Here is a 22,025-nt window from a genome sequence, read left to right as displayed (position 1 = left end):
CACTGACAGAGCAAACAAAATACAGAGCTCCAGATAAGCTGCGTATCTGTGTAAAATATGCATCAGAAAGGCAGAAATATGCAGTAAAATAAAACTTGTGCGTATCAAATAAGCAACGATTACAGATACGCTACAAAAATAAAACTTGTGCGTATCATCAAAATATTGTGAAGTAACCCTGCGTATTCGATTAGCAAATCAGCAACTTGTTTTGAAATTATAGACGGGCATTCCGTCAACCTTGCCAAACTCCACGATGACAGTTACATCATGATCATTTGCCACCACACTTTCTTGTGGAAGTATCGTGGTATTTTTGAGTCCTATAAAGCTCTCGAACCTACACGACACCAGTTTGCAGGGACTAGATGAATGGTGTTTTTAAATATTTAACTTAAATACCCACATGTGTAAAAACTAGTGGGTAACAGAAATTTGAATACCCAGATAGAATTACTGATACCCAATGAATTAAAATGCATGGGTAAAATACCCACAACACCAAAAGCTTATCTGGAGCTCTGAAAATAGTAATATATTCTACCTCTTTTATTCAAGAACATTTTGACAGGGCTTTTTTCTGAGCCTCTGAGTATATACTCTCAAGTTATCATCGACACTGGGTATTTATAGTTTTCTTTGGGTATTCAAAACATTTTAACTCCCTTGGGTTGATTGAGTATTTATAGACCAAAAATAGCCGATTTAATCACGAAAATCTTCAGGCTTTGGACGGCAAGACGCTACTACCCACACAACTGATTATGGATAGCTAACAATGAAGAGGACATGTGTTGAAAATCTGACAGCCAAAATACAGGATTCATGGCAATATATATCATATACCGTAATTGACATAATAAGCACCCAGGGCGCTCTCAAAATTAGAAATAGGGGGCTCTTTTTAGAATATTACTTAGGTGGAAAAAACAGAGTTGAAAGATAAATTTCGTGGTTTATGCTGACAGTCTGAACTGTTTATATACGACAGATACATTTTTCTAGAATATAAATGCCCATATTAAGGGTGCATATAACACACGAGTGCGTATTATACACGAACAAATAAGTCTTGTGTACCTTGATAAATTGGAAGGGGGGCTAATTGGGCTTGTTCACTAGCCAAAATATAAGCAAATATCGCCATGGGCGTTTATAAGAGCGGGGCGCTTATTACGTCGAATACGGTAACAGAATTACTCGCAGGTATTATGCAGATGATCCATATAACACTAAAATGAATTGTTTGATAGGCTTTACTTAGAAGTTGACGGATGACAAACAAAGTAGACACAATTTATGGATAACAACTTTTTTAACACTGTAAAGGCGACGTTTCGGTATAGATCCTTATACCGTTGACAAGCAAGGACAACGGTATAAGGATCTATACCGAAACATCGCTTTTTGCAGTATTAAAGAAGTTGTTATCCATAAATTGCACTAAAATGTACTGAAAATGATCCTGAGAGCCAGGAATTTCCAATGTCAATGCATTATGGCCGCACATACCTTAAAACGTGCTCCATCGTCCTGGATGAAATAATAATCAACAGCACTGACCAGTCGCTTATCTTCATCAAGCACATCCGTCTAAAACAAAACAATTAAAAAAGTCACAACAGTTTCTTGCTCATCAAAATTGCTACGTTTTCATTAAATCACATTAATTTTTTAAAAACTTTAGGTTTTAGTGTTTAACGTCGCTTTAACAGGTTTACAGTAATATCACCGCGAGTCAGCTTAATGTGGGAGGAAAGCCCGAAGTGATGCAGGTCTCAGACGTTTACCACTTTGGTGAAACCCACGAGCACGGGTATGGTGCTGACAAACCTTTTTGTTTGTTTGTTTGCTTGTTGTTTATCGCCACACTCAGCAATATTCCAGCTATAGTCTGGACCAGAGAATACAGTGATTGACATCGTGAGCATCGCTCCACGAAATTGTGATCGATGACATGTATCAACCAAGTCAGTGAGCCTGACCACCCAATCCCGTTAGTCGCCTTTTACGACAAGCATAGTCGCCTTTTACAGCAAGTATGGGTTGCTGTAGATCTATTCTACCCCAGTAGTCTTAGAATTATCTGCCAGACAGTCGAGCAGATGGAGGAAAATTTCATGCAGCCCCACAGAAAACTTACCAGCCACGGGCAGGCGGGCAAGCAGTTATATCAGACACTGGAGGCCTAAATCACGTGCATCTGACAATCTATGAACATAATAAAGGGCTGCTTTTTCTAATTCAGGCTTCAAAGTTACGACTAAAACCGTCGCCAATGCGACCTAAATTTCAATTTGTCTACTGTCTAAAATTCAGAGGTAGCCAAATGACTACCTTGAAAAATATCTTGTGGCGACTAACTTCTATTGCTACAGGTTGTAGACACAAAATAAACACGTCTGCTACTATTTGTACTCGCAAAATATTCCTCCTAAAGTCAACAATGAACCGAAATGCATAAATATTAATGTAATTAGTATTTTATTTTAGTTGTTAGTTTATTGGATTTTACCACTGGCTACCTGGAAGAAAATACTTGTAGCCATATGGCTACTTGGTAAAAATTTAAACTTTGTGGTCTGTAATTGACATGTAAAACTTAACTCTACACATCTACCGCAAGAGTGAGTGAGTGAGTTGGGTTTAACGCCGCTTTTAACAGTTTTCCAGTTATATCACCGCGTGTCAGCATAATGTTGGAGGAAAGCCCGAAGTGATGCAGGTCTCAGACGTTTACCACTTCGGTGAAACCCACGAGCACGGGTATGGTGGTGACAAACCTAGAAACATAATTGGGGCAAACCGGGATTCGAACCCACAATCATAGGTTTCTGGCTTGCCCAAGGGACGCAACTCTGCACAGCGAATCGCGGCGCCTTAGACGACTGGGCCACCCATGCCCCCTCTACCGCAAGAACACGCCATATATATATAATAAGGATGATGCGAACATTAAGCGAAATTCATGCATATTCATTGTCCAAACAACTCTTTGAGACTGAAGGACGAGAAGGAATGAAACAGCAAACGCGCAGGCTCGCTCGCCTGTTTTTTCCCCGCTCGCCTCGGTTCCACAACTTTAATGTCTTAGGGTTTCATTTCTAACTAGCATTTTTCCAACTGTGTCTCCCCGTTCTCAGGGAATTTATGTTTTAATTTGGCGGTAACGGACCATGTCATTTGAAACAGCTGCCATCTCCCGAGCATATATATTACTTCCGGTTCGTTACCGTCTGACTGTTGCAGTACTTCGCGCCTCTTGTCTTGATTGACAGCCCTATGAACTTTGTTTTTTACCATACTCTCAGTTGATTGGCTATTGACTGTGTAGGGGTGGCAAGTTATGTGCATAAATTAAACGGTCACCTGATTCATGTCACGCCACAGTATGTATTCCTGCACCCGGAATGTTTATCAATCTCGTCATTTTTGTCTGCTTTGATATATACAGCTGTTTTTGGTTAAACTGTTGTAGATAAAACATGTTTTCGTTGTCGAATTTAATAATAAGCATTGACTGTGTATTTGTAAACTTACAGGATGCATATTAATGAGCCAGCCTGTTTTCTCCTGGGGGTCCTTGTACCGATCAAACCCGAAGCGAAGGTCAATTTCATCATTCAAGGTCGCTCTGCTTAGTCGTTTTTCAGTGCTGTCTTCTCGCCTGGAGAAAAGAAACTATAATTATATTTTTAGGCCATGATATTGATTGTCAACAAACCAATAAAGGTTGTATTTGATGCAACTATAGCCGTGATAATAATGAAGTTGTTCTCCATAGTACACCTTGTGATTGCATCAAAATTGTTAATGCTGATCAAGACTCACAATCGAGAGAGTGAGTGAGTTGGGTTTAAACTAACACCTAGTTTCTAAAATGAACATACTTTACAGCGGTAGAAACTAACGTTTATGGTCCACTAGTCCTTATAATGATAACATATAGCAAAACCCTTAAAAATGGCAAATTTCTACTTGTCCCTATGATACCTTAACTGTTTGGCAAGGACTATAAGACTAGTGCCAATTTCTAACCCTGTTTTAAACATGTTAAAGAAAAAAAACAGTTGTTAAATCATACTTATAAAATATAATACAAAAGAAGACAAGAGATTTTCTTCATTTTCTGATACTGCTGTAATCTAGACTTGCCAAATATTATATTCTTGCATCAGCTGTATTGGATATATTTGTTTCAGGGTCTGCATGACAGACTAATCCAGGGGTTCATTTAACAAATTTGTCTGTTGCCATCATGGCTTGCTGCTTTTAAAAGTTACTGGCCCTTCTCCAAACTGACTGGCCTACAACTTAATGTGGAGACAGCAAAGTGGCTGAACCTGAGGTGGTATAGCCACCTAGCAGAGCTCTGAAAATTTGAGAACTCCTTACCCCAAAGACGTTTTTCCAGCACTCAAAGATAAAATCTAGGCTTCCATTTACCTCAATTCGTGGCGATTTATGATCAAATAAAGAAGCTGTTGTACACAACATTACAAAATGGCACCGGTTGTACTACTACCAGGGGCGGTTTGGTAGCCCAGTGGTTAAAGCGTTCACTTGTCACGCCGAAGACCCGGGTTCGATTCCCGACATGGGTACAATGTGTGAAGCCCATTTCTGGTGTCCCCCGCCGTGATGTTGCTAAAAGCTGTTTAAAACAATACACACTCACTCATTCTACCAAGATGATAATACTAAAAAAAATTAAACATTCACAGAGAAGGGGTGAAATTTGGACTCACCAGACAGGCCATCTACTTTATGTTTCAGCAAGCCCTTTGTAATTATAACTGGCCATGGGCCAACAGGCCAGTAGTTAAATCAACCCCTGCTAATCCTTAGCATATGAGCTGACAATGACCCTAGCTGCAGTAACTGCACCTCTGAGCTGCTCTATATAAACTCAGAGCTACAGATAAGATGTATATTTGCGTAAAATACCCCCAAAATTTATTCAGAACCCAATTACTTTCAATTAACTTGCGTACAGAAACACATGCATTAAATGGAAAACTCAATTGTTTGAAAAAAGCATGTGTAAATAACCAATGAAGCTTTTTTCAGCATGCGTACAACGGAGCTAATATCGGAAACAAAATTACGAGTTAATTTACTTTCTGAGTCAACATGGTCAACAGTCAGGGTGGCCTCTAGCCTACGCGGCAATTCAATTCCCATAACTCTGTGTAGAAATTCAATTTGGCCTGTTTTTACATTTATTCCACTTTTTGTTCATGTTGTTATCTCAAAAGTATTAACTGACATGAAGAAAGACACAAAGAGTAAAATACATTCATTATGTTTGTATTAGTGTACTTTTGAAAAATAATTAACAGTAATCTTGACTTAGAAAGGGAAAAAGGTCAAGCCTATTATTTCATTTATTTTTTTTATAACTCAAAATGCTTGCTCATTTTGGGAAAAAAACAATAGTGATGAATAGTTGAGTGAAACAATATTGGTTACCCAATGAAAAATGTAATAACCCAATGAAAATAGAAACCTTCGAGTAAAAACTCATATTTTCAAATTTTGCCAAAAAAGTTATCTGAAGCTCTGCATGCTAGGGTAAATTTGTGTACAGAGGAATTTGATGGAGTTGCTTTGTAGTGACTTTGAAATAAGCTAATGCAAAGTATGTTTCCTGACGATAATTAATCAATAATCATTGTGGGGTTTTCAACTTTTGGACCTGGTGTCACAATGTGACATGTAAAATGAAACATTTTGACTTTGTTTGTTGTTAAAACGCTGCACCAAGCAATATTCGTGCACTATGACAGCGGCCTGTAAACAATCGAGCAAGGCTGACACTGTTGAACAGCTGATTATTTTGGATGTTTATCATGTTTATAGCTTGTCAAACATTTAATAATACTATTCGACATTGCCATGATTACTGAAAACATGAAAATACACATAATCATGTTCATAAGTGATCTGATCGTAAATATCACTGACAATGTCAATGTTTTGACCTGTTCATGTGATTGTATTTCAGCCAAAACAAGACAATTCAACGCGAAAACGACAACATAACTAAAGATCATAAACTGCGATCCTACCCCGTGGAATCTCCGGAACCTTGATCCTTCTCGGACTTAAACCGGCCAGAGTTCTGTAGTACCATTTTGTGATCGTTGGTACTTATACGTTCATTATATCCTTTTGGTTAGCGAGTCCACACTTTGCTTACTTCAACTTTGGCGGGAAATAAACACAGTCCTTGACATTGGCTAAACTCTTTAAATGTTGTATTGGTCAAATATTGCGAACTATGAATCGGAATTAATCTAACCTCTAATCAAATATTTAATTTGCTACCTTGCTATAATATAGTTTAAAATAGTCCACTATTTTCGAGATAATTTCTGCAATATCGTTGTCAATCAGTAACTATAAAATCAGATATTGTCAATTTCGTTTCGCATTCTGTTATGTGTTATTTTCAACATGGCGGCGCCCATGAGAAGCGCACTACCTGCTCTTCTATCAACATTTTCAAGGTTTTTTTGCTGTGTTTCTTCGAGTGTAACAACTCTAACCCAGTTTCGAATAGAATAAACACAATGTATACAGTTAGATATGTGTGATCGTAGCTGGAAACCATAAGTGCATGTATACAATGATGCAGGCCAAACGCATATGTCAATATAAGATCTACATGTAGATCTAATATCCTTGCAATGCGGTGCGCAGAGTAAACTGGCTTCCTAAATTTTTTATTATTTTTTTGTTAGAGGCAAATTGGAGAGAAAGTTCGTGTTTTTCTTACGGATGAGGAAGGTACGAAGTACTTGGTGCCACCTTGATTAAGTTAGAAGCCAGTGTTAAAAAAACAACTAGATAATAGGGCTAGGACGGGTAACTAGGGTCGAGTTGGTACTAAGTAGGATAGGGGTACCCACATGACTATCGGGACCCGTGGTTAGTCACATGATTATATTGTTTAATGGCAAAAATTATCTAGAACGGCAACAATGCAGTTTACCCACCGCAGCCCGAGCTCTACCATCCGCTCAATTACCGCGCTATAGTTCCACCGCTGTCTCGCTATACCATTACCGTGCCTCACGCTCCGGTGACACCCATTTTCGGTCTAAGGGAAACTTCCACGTCTTTACAATCCAACCCCTTTTTCGGTCTTTGGGAAACTTACACGTCTGTATGATCCAACAACCTTTTTTGGGTCTTTAGGGTAGCTTGCTTTGGGCAAGGGTTAGCCATAAATTCTTACCTTTTCAAGCGTTAATCCGGTTAATCCGATTGGTCGGTCATGTTGACATAAACAATGGCGGATGTGGTTTCAAGAAAAGATGAATAGGAGAGCGGACCGTGACATCACACACATGCGCAATTCATTGTTTACTGAATTACGCATGCATGTTAATGGGGTGCTAATGACCGTTAAACGAGCACTGATTACATGTGATAGCGCTTGTGATCTAGCCACAGCGCTAATTGGATCTGAAAAAGTGCGCCAGGTCAAGTGCACTACTCCCTCTTGAACTCTATGGTTACACTATAAGTGACAAATGTTCACATTTCTTTCCGACTATGCCCACATTCCTTCTGACTTTATATGTTTGCATAAAGATAAAACTTCAGCCAACTTCAGCGTATGGATGGCCAGATCATTTTATACCTGTATCTAAATACATTTTGACAGGACTGCGGTCAAACGTTTCCAAATTGGACATTTTATACCTATCTCTTGAGACCTACAGCGGGTACCCGGGTAGGGTCGGGTAATAGGGAGTGGGTGCCCGGATAGTAAATTTGGACTCGTTCCAGGCCTACTAGATAACAATATGAAGGCCCAGGGGCCTATATGTAAATGCCTGGTTCAAGAAAGCCATAGCTCTCTCTCGCCTACCCAGAGTTACTTGAGGCCAGGGTAGTATGTCACATCTGACACAGTTCATTCATGTGTTTCATCTGTTTTATTTTGGATGAGTCTGCACATTAGGGGGGGCACGGGTGGCCCAGTCGTCTAAGGCGCCGCGATTAGCTGTGCAGAGTTGCGTCCCTTGGGCACGCCAGAAACCTATGATTGTGGGTTCGAATCACGGTTCGCCCCGGTTATGTTTCTAGGTTTGTCAACACCAAACCCGTGCTTGTGGGTTTCAACGAAGTGGTAGACATCTGAGACCTGCATCACTTCGGGCTTTCCTCCCACAATAAGCTGACACGCCGCGATATAACTGTAATACTGTTAAAAGTGTCGTTAATCCCAATTCACTCACTCACTGCACATTAGGTACACAAACCTTTCATTGAGCTTGTTGAGAAAGTATCATAAAACGGGAAAAACTATTTCCATTTGCATATTTATCCTCTACTTGTGTCATTAAAGCCCTACGGAGAGCTAGTGATATGGTCACTTTGATGAGTGAAGTTATATTGTCATGCACCTCACTGACACAGTTGTAGTGGTATATCTGTATAATTTTGCCAAACAAAAATATGCACCGAAAGGCCTGCATAAGGAAAGTGTGTTTGTCTGAAAATAAGCAATGATAAAAGAAAACTCTGGTCACATGATAACTTTACATTTGTGGTGTGACCGCAGGAACAGAACATTCTGTCCCGGAAGAAAGAGAGCAGAAAACAAAGCTTCAGAATGATCAACGCCCTGTCCCTTTAAGTGGTACCAAATCATGAAATAGCAGCATTCTTTCCTAAACATGCAACCCGTGAAGATCTGGGGTAGAATAGGTCTTCAGCAATCCATGCTTGCTGTAAAAGGCGACTATGCTTGGCGCAAGAGGCGACAAAAGGGATCGGGTGGTCAGGCTCGTTGACTTGGTTGATGCATGTGTTGTATCCCAATTGCGTGGATCAATGTTCATGATGTCAATCACTAGATTGTCTGGTCCGGACTCAATTATTTACTGAACGCCGTCATACAGCTGGAATATTGCTGAGAGCGGCGTGAAACAACAAACCAAAACCTAAACATGCGTTCAAATTTTCTACATCACAGAGAATGTGATCTGCAATTTTTTGTGCGGAAGTTTTCAGTTTTTATGCACATAGGATGCAGAATTTTGCATCCAGTAAATCCTTGATAATCCCCAGTAAATCCTTGATGATCCTCAGTTAATCCTTGATAATCCTCAGTAAATCCTTGATGATCCTCTGTAAATCCTTGATGATTCTCAGTAAATCCTTGATAATTCTCAGTAAATCCTTGATGATCCTCAGTAAATCCTTGATGATCCTCAGTAAATCCTTGATGATCCTCAGTAAATCCTTGATGATCCTCAGTAAATCCTTGATGATTCTCAGTAAATCCTTGATGATCCTCAGTAAATCCTTGATGATTCTCAGTAAATCCTTGATGATCCTCAGTAAATCCTTGATGATCCTCAGTAAATCCTTGATGATTCTCAGTAAATCCTTGATGATCCTCAGTAAATCCTTGATGATTCTCAGTAAATCCTTGATGATCCTCAGTAAATCCTTGATGATCCTCAGTTAATCCTTGATGATTCTCAGTAAATCCTTGATGATCCTCAGTAAATCCTTGATGATCCTCAGTAAATCCTTGATGATCCTCAGTTAATCCTTGATAATCCTCAGTAAATCCTTGATGATCCTCAGTAAATCCTTGATGATTCTCAGTAAATCCTTGATGATTCTCAGTAAATCCTTGATGATCCACAGTAAATCCTTGATGATCCTCAGTAAATCCTTGATGATCCTCAGTAAATCCTTGATGATTCTCAGTAAATCCTTGATGATCCTCAGTAAATCCTTGATGATCCTCAGTAAATCCTTGATGATTCTCAGTAAATCCTTGATGATCCTCAGTTAATCCTTGATGATTCTCAGTAAATCCTTGATGATCCTCAGTAAATCCTTGATGATCCTCAGTAAATCCTTGATGATCCTCAGTAAATCCTTGATGATTCTCAGTAAATCCTTGATGATCCTCAGTAAATCCTTGATGATCCTCACTAAATCCTTGATGATTCTCACTAAATCCTTGATGATCCTCAGTAAATCCTTGATGATCCTCAGTAAATCCTTGATGATCCTTAAGGTTAGGCACCCTTTGCCATTACTTTGAAGTAATATTAAAACCATCTCACTCACTTCTCTTTTCAGACTAAGTTTGGGTGGACTGAAGACATCCAGATGCGTTCACACTCAGGTGTGCCCTCTACTCTTCAGGACCTCCAGTCAAGTCTGGTGAGACACAGGCTTGCGGTGCCCAAGATAAGGGCTGTATCTTCATCCAGGGATAATTTTTATTAAAAATTTTTTTACATTTTTTTTTATTGTTCCCAGAGTTGAAGATTAATACAATATTTCGTCAAAAACATAGTTTGGATAGCATAGAATGGCACAATACACTCATTAAAAAATTAAAGGGTTGGAAACAAACATTGTCCTATTTCAAAGGGTTGCAACACACAATCAGACCCAAACATGGCATGTATCAACAGAGAGCTAAGAATCAAATACTGACAATAAAGGTGACCATTTTCTGGTAAAGTTATTTTTGTCATCCTTTTTTATAGCAATAAATTATCCAGGGATAAAATTTAAGAATAATCAACTAGCTACAAGGAAATACAGATCAGTCTGTCCTGAGTGTATGAATGGTGTCGTTCTCGAGCCTTCGGAAAGTAACCCTTGAAGATCCGGGGTAGAATAGGTCATCAGCAACCCATGCTTGCCGTAAAAGGTGACTTTGCTTGTCATAAGGGGCGTCTAACGGGATCGGGTGGTCAGGTGCGCTGACTTGGTTGATGCATGTCATCGAATCCCAATTGCATGGATCGATGCTCATGATATCAATCACTGGATTGTCTGGTCCAGGCTCAATTATTTACAGACTGCTGTCAAAAAGCTGGAATATTGCTGAGTATGGCATTAAACAACAAACACAGTGTTTGAAAATAAATACAAATTCCAGGCGGCCATCAGGACCCACAGACATTAGAAGCTGAGAGCACTTACTAAACCCTTAAGGCCCTCATTTAGAAACTGCAGGTGATGTAAATTTACCGAAGGCCATCAGGACCCACAGACATTAGAAGCTGAGAGCACTTACTAAACCCTTAAGGCCCTCATTTAGAAACTGCAGGTGATGTAAATTTACCGAAGGCCATCAGGACCCACAGACATTAGAAGCTGAGAGCACTTACTAAACCCTTAAGGCCCTCATTTAGAAACTGCAGGTGATGTAAATTTACCGAAGGCCATCAGGACCCACAGACATTAGAAGCTGAGAGCACTTACTAAACCCTTAAGGCCCTCATTTAGAAACTGCAGGTGATGTAAATTTACCGAAGGCCATCAGGACCCACAGACATTAGAAGCTGAGAGCACTTACTAAACCCTTAAGGCCCTCATTTAGAAACTGCAGGTGATGTAAATTTACCGAAGGCCATCAGGACCCACAGACATTAGAAGCTGAGAGCCCTTACTAAACCCTTAAGGCCCTCATTTAGAAACTGCAGGTGATGTAAATTTACCGAAGGCCATCAGGACCCACAGACATTAGAAGCTGAGAGCCCTTACTAAACCCTTAAGGCCCTCATTTAGAAACTGCAGGTGATGTAAATTTACCGAAGGCCATCAGGACCCACAGACATTAGAAGCTGAGAGCCCTGACTAAACCCTTAAGGCCCTCATTTAGAAACTGCAGGTGATGTAAATTTACCGAAGGCCATCAGGACCCACAGACATTAGAAGCTGAGAGCCCTTACTAAACCCTTAAGGCCCTCATTTAGAAACTGCAGGTGATGTAAATTTACCGAAGGCCATCAGGACCCACAGACATTAGAAGCTGAGAGCCCTGACTAAACCCTTAAGGCCCTCATTTAGAAACTGCAGGTGATGTAAATTTACCGAAGGCCATAAGGACCCATACAAATTTGAAGATCTACCTGCCACGGGCCTCTGGGCAGGTGATTATTTCAAACACTGAACAGGGGGCACGGGTGGCCGCAATGCGCTGTACAGAGTTGTATCCCTTGGGCCCGCCAGAAACCTATGATTGTGGGTTCGAATCCCAGTTCGCCCCCGATTATGTTTCTATGTTTGTCAGCACCATACCCGTGCTTGTGGGTTTCACCGAAGTGGTAAACTTCACTTCAGGCTTTCCTCCCACATTAAGCTGACACGCCGCATATAACTGGAATACTGTAAAAAGCGGCGTTAAACCCAACTCAGTCACTCACTCACTCACTCACTCACTCACTCGAACACTGATTAACAAACAAACCATTGGCGAGGGGCAATTCATAGATAGATAACCTTTAATTCCAAGTAAGGTATTTTATTTAATACTCATTGACATTTTAAGAGAGAAAATGAAGAAAAATTATGATATGTCAACCTTTCAGATAAACATCACTGAAGCCTCATGATGTCATGTAATCAGTTTGTGGCGTCATGAACAATGCATGACAGTTGTTTTTGAGAGTGCCGCAGGATGTGCCCTTTGAAATTTAAGTGTGCAAGCAAGAAATATACTTTTGATCCATGATCTACTTTAGTTTTGATTCGTCACATAGGTAAAATATGTGGACCCCTTGTTTCCCCTGCCATGATATTGCTGGAATATTGCTAAAAGTGGCGTAAACCCATATTCACTCACTTCGACTTTTAAATGCCTATCAAAGACTTGATCAGGGTTATGACCAGACCCCACTTGCACAAAGCGATCTTAGCGCTAAGATGATCGTCACTCCTACACTTTAACATAGGCTTACAATAGTTGTAGAACTAAGATCGCTTTGTGCAAGTGGATCCAGGGTCCCGTTCCACAAAGCCATCTTAGCGCTAAGACGATCTTAACTCCCATACTTAAACATAGCTTTACGATGGTTGTAGCGCTAAGATCGCTTTGTGCAAGTGGATCCTGGATCCCTTGATATCATCAAGTTCAACATTGCTTAAAAGCAACCAATGTGTTTCCTAATGATAAGTTGATGGCCTTGACCTTTACAGGGCTGCTCCGATGAAGAAGAAGAAGAAAGCAGACTCGGCAACAATCATAGCTCGGGAGACGAAGAGGAAGAAGAAGTTTGAACGACAGATAAAGAGGCTGGAGAAGTATGGCCGGCAACTGAAACCAATTGAAGAAATTGTTGGAGATGCCCAAATCAAGGCTGATATTGAGTAAGGATCTGTGCTGTGATTGTAGATTACTTGTTTGTTGTTTAACGCCGCACTCGGCAATATTCCAGCTATGTGACGGCGTTAGGTAAATAATCGAGTCTGGACCCGACAATCTAGTGATTGGCATCATAACCGTCAATCTACGCAATTGGGATATGATAACCTGCATCAACCAAGTCAGCGTGCCTGACCACCCGATCCCATGAGTCGCCTCTTATGACAAGCATAGTCACCTCTTATGACAAGCATGGGTTACTGAAGAGGTTAGAATAGGTCCCCAGCAAACAATGCTGGTCATAAGAGAGGCAACCTCTCTCTCTCCTTCCCTCCCTCCATTCCCCCTCCCCCCATTCCCCCCTCCCCCACTTCCCTCCCTCCATTCCCCCTCCCCCTCTCTTACATCCCCTTTGGAATTTAAAGTTAGAATAGGTCTCCGGCAAAATAGGCTGGCCATAAGAATACACATTTGATTATGTATTTGTTGTAAACATCAAGCATGTTAACACTGTTTCACTCTCACCTCTCTCCCAGGTCACGTAGACGTGAGAAGACGGTGATGACGTTTGAGGACAGTGAGTCCCGGGCACTACTGACGAAAGACTGGACCCGTTACTGCATGACCAGACACCAACACGAGCTGACGGCCATCAGGGCGGCGATGAAGTCCCAGCAGAGGGCGCTAGATAGTCTTCTGGAAGAATCAGAGGAACTTTACCAGAAAGCAATCCAGGTAGCCCTGAATATACTAACTATATCGTCCACTCCAGATATTGCCTTGCATATATCTTCCACACCTTATAATTCCCTTATAATTATAATGCCTGAATATATCTTCCACTCCTTATAATGCCCAGAACACACTGACTATATCTTCCACTCTATATTTCGCCCTGAATATATCTTCCACTCCTTATAATGCCCAGAACACACTGACTACATCTTCCACTCTATATTTCGCCCTGAATATATCTTCCACTCCTTATAATGCCCAGAACACACTGACTATATCTTCCACTCTATATTTCGCCCTGAATATATCTTCCACTCCTTATAATGCCCAGAACACACTGACTATATCTTCCACTCTATATTTCGCCCTGAATATATCTTCCACTCCTTATAATGCCCTGAACACACTGACTACATCTTCCACTCTATATCTTCCACTCTATACTTCGCCTTGAATATATCTTCCGCTCCTTATAATGCCCAGAACACTATGACTATATCTTCCACTCTATATCATGCCCTGAATATATCTTCAACTCTATATATCGCCCTGAATATATCTTCCACTCCTTATAATGCCCTGAACACTATGACTATATCTTCCACTCTATATTTCGCCCTGAATATATCTTCCGCTCCTTATAATGCCCTGAACACACTGACTACATCTTCCACTCTATATCATGCCCTGAATATATCTTCCGCTCCTTATAATGCCCAGAACACACTAACTATATCGTCCACTCCAGATATTGCCTTGCATATATCTTCCACACCTTATAATTCCCTTATAATTATACTTCCTGAATATATCTTTCACTCCTTATAATGCCCAGAACACACTGACTATATCTTCCACTCTATATTTCGCCCTGAATATATCTTCCACTCCTTATAATGCCCTGAACACACTGACTACATCTTCCACTCTATACTTCGCCTTGAATATATCTTCCGCTCCTTATAATGCCCTGAACACACTGACTATATCTTCCACTCTATATTTCGCCTTGAATATATCTTCCGCTCCTTATAATGCCCAGAACACTATGACTATATCTTCCACTCTATATCATGCCCTGAATATATCTTCAACTCTATATATCGCCCTGAATATATCTTCCACACCTTATAATGCCCTGAACACTATGACTATATCTTCCACTCTATATTTCGCCCTGAATATATCTTCCACACCTTATAATGCCCTGAACACACTGACTAGATCTTCCACTCTATACTTCGCCCTGAATATATCTTCCGCTCCTTATAATGCCCAGAACACACTGACTACATCTTCCACTCTATACTTCGCCCTGAATATATCTTCCACTCCTTATAATGCCCAGAACACACTGACTACATCTTCCACTCTATACTTCGCCCTGAATATATCTTCCGCTCCTTATAATGCCCAGAACACACTGACTATATCGTCCACTCCAGATATTGCCTTGCATATATCTTCCACACCTTATAATTCCCTTATAATTATACTTCCTGAATATATCTTTCACTCCTTATAATGCCCAGAACACACTGACTATATCTTCCACTCTATATTTCGCCCCGAATATATCTTCCGCTCCTTATAATGCCATGAACACACTGAATATATCTTCCACTCTATATTTCGCCCTGAATATATCTTCCGCTCCTTATAATGCCATGAACACACTGACTATATCTTCCACTCTATATTTCGCCCTGAATATATCTTCCGCTCCTTATAATGCCCTGAACACACTGACTACATCTTCCACTCTATATCATGCCCTGAATATATCTTCCGCTCCTTATAATGCCCAGAACACACTAACTATATCGTCCACTCCAGATATTGCCTTGCATATATCTTCCACACCTTATAATTCCCTTATAATTATACTTCCTGAATATATCTTTCACTCCTTATAATGCCCAGAACACACTGACTATATCTTCCACTCTATATTTCGCCCTGAATATATCTTCCACTCCTTATAATGCCCTGAACACACTGACTACATCTTCCACTCTATACTTCGCCTTGAATATATCTTCCGCTCCTTATAATGCCCTGAACACACTGACTATATCTTCCACTCTATATTTCGCCTTGAATATATCTTCCGCTCCTTATAATGCCCAGAACACTATGACTATATCTTCCACTCTATATCATGCCCTGAATATATCTTCAACTCTATATATCACCCTGAATATATCTTCCACACCTTATAATGCCCTGAACACTATGACTATATCTTCCACTCTATATTTCGCCCTGAATATATCTTCCACACCTTATAATGCCCTGAACACACTGACTAGATCTTCCACTCTATACTTCGCCCTGAATATATCTTCCGCTCCTTATAATGCCCAGAACACACTGACTACATCTTCCACTCTATACTTCGCCCTGAATATATCTTCCACTCCTTATAATGCCCAGAACACACTGACTACATCTTCCACTCTATACTTCGCCCTGAATATATCTTCCACTCCTTATAATGCCCAGAACACACTGACTACATCTTCCACTCTATACTTCGCCCTGAATATATCTTCCGCTCCTTATAATGCCCAGAACACACTGACTATATCGTCCACTCCAGATATTGCCTTGCATATATCTTCCACACCTTATAATTCCCTTATAATTATACTTCCTGAATATATCTTTCACTCCTTATAATGCCCAGAACACACTGACTATATCGTCCACTCCAGATATTGCCTTGCATATATCTTCCACACCTTATAATTCCCTTATAATTATACTTCCTGAATATATCTTTCACTCCTTATAATGCCCTGAACACACTGACTAGATCTTCCACTCTATACTTCGCCCTGAATATATCTTCCGCTCCTTATAATGCCCAGAACACACTGACTACATCTTCCACTCTATACTTCGCCCTGAATATATCTTCCGCTCCTTATAATGCCATGAAGACACTGAATATATCTTCCACTCTATATTTCGCCCTGAATATATCTTTCACTGTTTATAATGCCCAGAACACACTGACTATATCTTCCACTCTATATTTCGCCCTGAATATATCTTCCACTCCTTATAATGCCCTGAACACTATGACTATATCTTCCACTCTATATTTCGCCCTGAATATATCTTCCACTCCTTATAATGCCCAGAACACACTGACTACATCTTCCACTCTATATATCGCCCTGAATATATCTTCCGCTCCTTATAATGCCCTGAACACACTGACTACATCTTCCACTCTATACTTCGCCCTGAATATATCTTCCGCTCCTTATAATGCCCAGAACACACTGACTATATCTTCCACTCTATATTTCGCCCCGAATATATCTTCCGCTCCTTATAATGCCCAGAACTCACTGACTATATCTTCCACTCTATATTTCGCCCCGAATATATCTTCCACTCTATATATCACCCTGAATATATCTTCCGCTCCTTATGATGCCCAGAACACACTGACAATATCTTCCACTCTATATTTCGCCCTGAATATATCTTCCGCTCCTTATAATGCCCAGAACACACTGACTATATCTTCCACTCTATATTTCACCCTGAATATATCTTCCGCTCCTTATAATGCCCAGAACACACTGACTATATCTTCCACTCTATATTTCACCCTGAATATATCTTCCGCTCCTTATAATGCCCAGAACACACTGACTATATCTTCCACTCTATATTTCACCCTGAATATATCTTCCGCTCCTTATAATGCCCAGAACACACTGACTATATCTTCCACTCTATATTTCACCCTGAATATATCTTCCGCTCCTTATAATGCCCAGAACACACTGACTATATCTTCCACTCTATATTTCGCCCTGAATATATCTTCCGCTCCTTATAATGCCCAGAACACACTGACTATATCTTCCACTCTATATTTCACCCTGAATATATCTTCCGCTCCTTATAATGCCCAGAACACACTGACTATATCTTCCACTCTATATTTCACCCTGAATATATCTTCCGCTCCTTATAATGCCATGAACACACTGACTACATCTTCCACTCTATTTTTCTATGTTATATACACTGAATGTGTCTTCGCTCCACAGATCGATGAGATGCTTCTCCCCCTAGAGATGAAGGGCCCTGTCGAGACTCCACCAATCAAAGATTATGACCCTGTTGATGGAGACTACCTAGACACAACCAAGAGGTATGACAGGTGAAGAGGAGGAACCTTGGATACAGTGATCATCAGACAACAGTGCAGGTCATTGGAAGGACCAGCTTGCCTCATTGGCACAAAGGGCCTGGGAAAATCTGGGGTAGAATAGGTCTTCAGCAACCCAAGGTGACTATGCTTGTCGTAAGAGGCGACTAACGGGATCGGGTGGTCAGGCTCGTTGACTTGGTTGATGCATGTCGTCGTATCACAATTGCGTGGATCGTGCTCATGTTGTCAATCACTCGATTGTCTGGTCCAGACTCGATTACCTACAGACCGCCGTCATACAGCTGGAATATTGCTGTGTGTGGCGTTACACAACAAACAAACAAACAAACAAACATTGGCACAAAGTCTCCAAAGCATCCTGAAGATATAATAAACTGACTATTAGACTTTCGTTCACATTGTCAAGAATGCAGGCATATTGTTTCTATTGTTTGATTAGGTTTGGTTGGTTTGTTGTTTAACGCAAGCATGGGTTACTGAAGACCTTTTTCAACCAGGATCTTCACTTGTTTGACTATTGACACTGAAGGATACTGAAGGATAACGTGTACTTTAGGAAACAGGATGTTAGGAAGTATTTATGTAATGCTGTACTGACTTGTTTGACCGTGTGTGGAAGTGAATAAAAGAAATATGCCTCCTTGCTTGTTTCTTTCTTGAAGCTCTGGGTGGGGAGGAAGCCTTGTGGTTAAAGAGTTCTCTCGTCACAATGAAAACCCGGGTTCTGCTCTCCACATGGGTAGAATGTGTGAAGCCCATGTCTCCTGTGCCCCGCCATGAGATTGCTGGAATATTGCTAAAAGAGGTGCACTCACTCACTCACTCACTCACTCACTCACTCACTCACTTCATCACTCACTCACTCACTCACTCTGCCAAGGTTCCTACAGGCTTGAAAAGCCTTGAATTTTTATGTCCCTCTTGAAAAGCCTTGATTGTTGGTGTCAACCTTGGAAAGCCTTGATTGTTGGTGTCGAGCTTGGAAAGCCTTGATTGTTGGTGTCGAGCTTGAAAAGCCTTGATTGTTGGTGTCGAGCTTAGAAAGACTTGATTGTTGGTGTCGAGCTTGGAAAGCCTTGATTGTTGGTGTCGAGCTTGGAAAGACTTGATTGTTGGTGTCGACCTTGGAAAGCCTTGATTGTTGGTGTCGACCTTGGAAAGCCTTGATTGTTGGTGTCGAGCTTGGAAAGACTTGATTGTTGGTGTCGACCTTGGAAAGCCTTGATTGTTGGTGTCGACCTTGGAAAGCCTTGATTGTTAGTGTCGACCTTGGAAAGCCTTAATTGTTGGTGTCGAGCTTGAAAAGCCTTGATTGTTGGTGTCGACCTTGAAAAGCCTTGATTGTTGGTGTCGACCTTGGAAAGCCTTGATTGTTGGTGTCGACCTTGGAAAGCCTTGATTGTTGGTGTCGACCTTGGAAAGCCTTGATTGTTGGTGTTGAGCTTGGAAAGCCTTGATTGTTAGTGTCGACCTTGGAAAGCCTTGATTGTTGGTGTCGAGCTTGGAAAGCCTTGATTGTTGGTGTCGACCTTGGAAAGCCTTGATTGTTGGTGTCGAGCTTGGAAAGCCTTGATTGTTGGTGTCGACCTTGGAAAGCCTTGATTGTTGGTGTCGAGCTTGGAAAGCCTTGATTGTTGGTGTCGACCTTGGAAAGCCTTGATTGTTGGTGTCGAGCTTGGAAAGCCTTGATTGTTGGTGTCGACCTTGGAAAGCCTTGATTGTTGGTGTCGAGCTTGGAAAGCCTTGATTGTTGGTGTCGACCTTGGAAAGCCTTGATTGTTGGTGTCGAGCTTGGAAAGACTTGATTGTTGGTGTCGACCTTGGAAAGCCTTGATTGTTGGTGTCGACCTTGGATAGCCTTGATTGTTAGTTTCTAGTGCCAGCCCACTGAGATACCATGACACTACTAATATTTGACATGAATACCCAACTCAGACACAGTATACCGACCCGAGCCGGCCTTTCCTTGTTTTAAATATAATCCGAGTGCCAGACAGGGTAACAACAAATAACCTATTTTGATGTCTTGTGGTTTGACGTGGCCAGGTGATTGAATCAACAACCTCCCGTTCTCCGGACAGACATTCTATTCACAAGACCTCTTCAACGATCTAATATGATATTTCTGTAAACTCTGGTCATTGAGGACCGACAATTTGAGAATTATTGATGGGCGTAAGTGGGGACTTCATGGACTGTGGGGGCGGCCGGGTAGCCTAGTGGTTAAAGCTATCGCTCGTCACGCCGAAGACCCGGGTTCAAATCCTGACATGGGTACAATGTGTGAAGCCCATTTCTTGTGTCTCCCGCCGTGATATTGCTGGAATATTGCTAAAAGCGGCGTAAAACCATACTCACTCACTCATTATTTACCCCCTAACTAAGAATGACAATTACCTAACAACGGTGTCGATCTGGCGTCTTTATACAATGACGACATCGTCCGTTGGTTATTGTTACATATGGTGTGGACAAAATATACAATGTCATTCTTATTTCATTAGATCATTGACACAAAGACTAAAAGATATATATTTACAAAATTGGTCTCAATCTGTATCTGAATCAAACAAATGTATTTATTACAACATGGTCAAAATTATTTATATCCAGAACAGTATACTTAAGAATTGACCTTCACTTTGTGTGAGTTCATTGGAGTATGAACCTTCATAGAGTGAGGGCCAAACTGTATGAACGTCGGAGCTTGCGATCTAGGCACGGATCGAGTCGATACTACGATAGTTTAGATGTGCATTTCTTCGTTTGTTCATTAGGATAGGCCGTAGCGAGGATATTCGTGAACAATCATGCAGTCACGCTCTCTGACATTTCTCAATATATACTGAAACGCTGAGACCAAGAATAAAGGTTCAAAATGATCAGAAAGAACGCTTATGTATGTTTTCGTGCAAGGGAATTCCAAGGGATTTCCCCAGGAATGTGGAAGTAGTCCGCCAGTGTTTACGTCATTTCAAGAACACGGTCTCGTGAAAAACGTATGAACGTTAAATTGTGTCGTTCATACACTTATGAACGTCAATTTCGCGGTCATGTGACCGTCCTCTCGTCCAATGGAAAAGCCGTATATCGTGTAAACTTCAAATTAAAAACATTATTAGTATGTCTTTCGAAGTTGTTCGCATGACCTATGTATTGAAACTGGGCGTTACATGGGTTTTAGAAGAGAAGAACGAATTTGTCACTTGTGCGCCCTAAATGACATTGAAGATGAATACCACTTCCTTTTTATATGCCCATTTTTTGCAACATTAAGGGCTAAGTACATACCTGAATATTACTATGTCAATCCCAATTTCTTTCAATTCCCATCTCTGTTAAACATCTCGAAGTACTTACTTTTACAAAATGTATCAATGTACATCTATCATGCAATGAGACACATGAAAAATATTATCTTATAGACTCTACTGCTCTGAATGTACTACAGTAAACTACGGTTATAACGAACTCAAAGGGACCACTAATTTTAATTCGTTATAACCGTAGTTCGTTATAAGCATATATACAGCATATATACATCAAATGGCCGGGACTAAAAAATAAGTTCGTTATATCGGTCAGTTCGTTATAAGCGTGTTCGTTATAACCGTAGTTTACTGTAATTATAAGCCTGTGGTCGGGAACTACATGCCAGATGGTTGTGTTTTTTCTTATAGGAATGTGTACGTACTTCCTTTCATAGTGATCGGACCCGTGAAGATCCGGGGTAGAATAGGTCTTCAGCAACCCATGCTTGCCGTAAAAGGTGACTATGCTTGTCGTAAAAGGCGACTAACGGGATCGGGTGGTCAGGCTTGCTGACTTGGTTGATGCATGTCATCGATCCCAATTGCGTGGATCGATGATCATGATATTAATCACTGGATTGTCTGGTCCAGACTCGAATACTTACAGACCGCCGTGATATAACTGGGATATTGCTGA

General features: G+C 40.8%; 2 protein-coding genes across 2 annotated transcripts in view; one reads left to right on the top strand and one right to left on the bottom strand.

Annotated features, from left to right (window-relative positions):
- LOC124148924 (DNA polymerase epsilon catalytic subunit A-like) overlaps positions 1 to 6,226 on the bottom strand; it is a 98,181-nt gene extending 91,955 nt beyond the window's left edge. Inside the window, exons 1-3 of the mRNA XM_048398521.1 lie at positions 6,072 to 6,226; positions 3,541 to 3,667; positions 1,513 to 1,593 (exon numbers count right to left, since the gene is read on the bottom strand). Of these exons, the coding sequence (XP_048254478.1) occupies positions 1,513 to 1,593; positions 3,541 to 3,667; positions 6,072 to 6,136 (273 nt within the window). The 5' untranslated portion in view covers positions 6,137 to 6,226. The remainder of the gene's footprint in view (positions 1 to 1,512; positions 1,594 to 3,540; positions 3,668 to 6,071) is intronic.
- A 216-nt stretch (positions 6,227 to 6,442) lies between these two features.
- On the top strand, positions 6,443 to 18,717 carry LOC124148886 (39S ribosomal protein L40, mitochondrial-like). Its single transcript, XM_048398546.1, has 5 exons — positions 6,443 to 6,512; positions 10,120 to 10,203; positions 12,976 to 13,146; positions 13,678 to 13,876; positions 17,953 to 18,717. The coding sequence occupies exons 1-5, from the start codon at positions 6,460 to 6,462 to the stop codon at positions 18,067 to 18,069; spliced, it is 624 nt and encodes a 207-aa protein (XP_048254503.1). The 5' UTR covers positions 6,443 to 6,459; the 3' UTR covers positions 18,070 to 18,717.
- The last annotated feature ends 3,308 nt before the right edge of the window (positions 18,718 to 22,025 follow it).

This window comes from Haliotis rufescens, unplaced genomic scaffold (assembly GCF_023055435.1).
Source record: "Haliotis rufescens isolate VD_foot unplaced genomic scaffold, xgHalRufe1.0.p SCAF_18, whole genome shotgun sequence".
NCBI lineage: Eukaryota > Metazoa > Mollusca > Gastropoda > Lepetellida > Haliotidae > Haliotis > Haliotis rufescens.
Note: the sequence above shows the minus strand (reverse complement) of the source record. Positions and strands in the feature narration are given on the sequence as shown.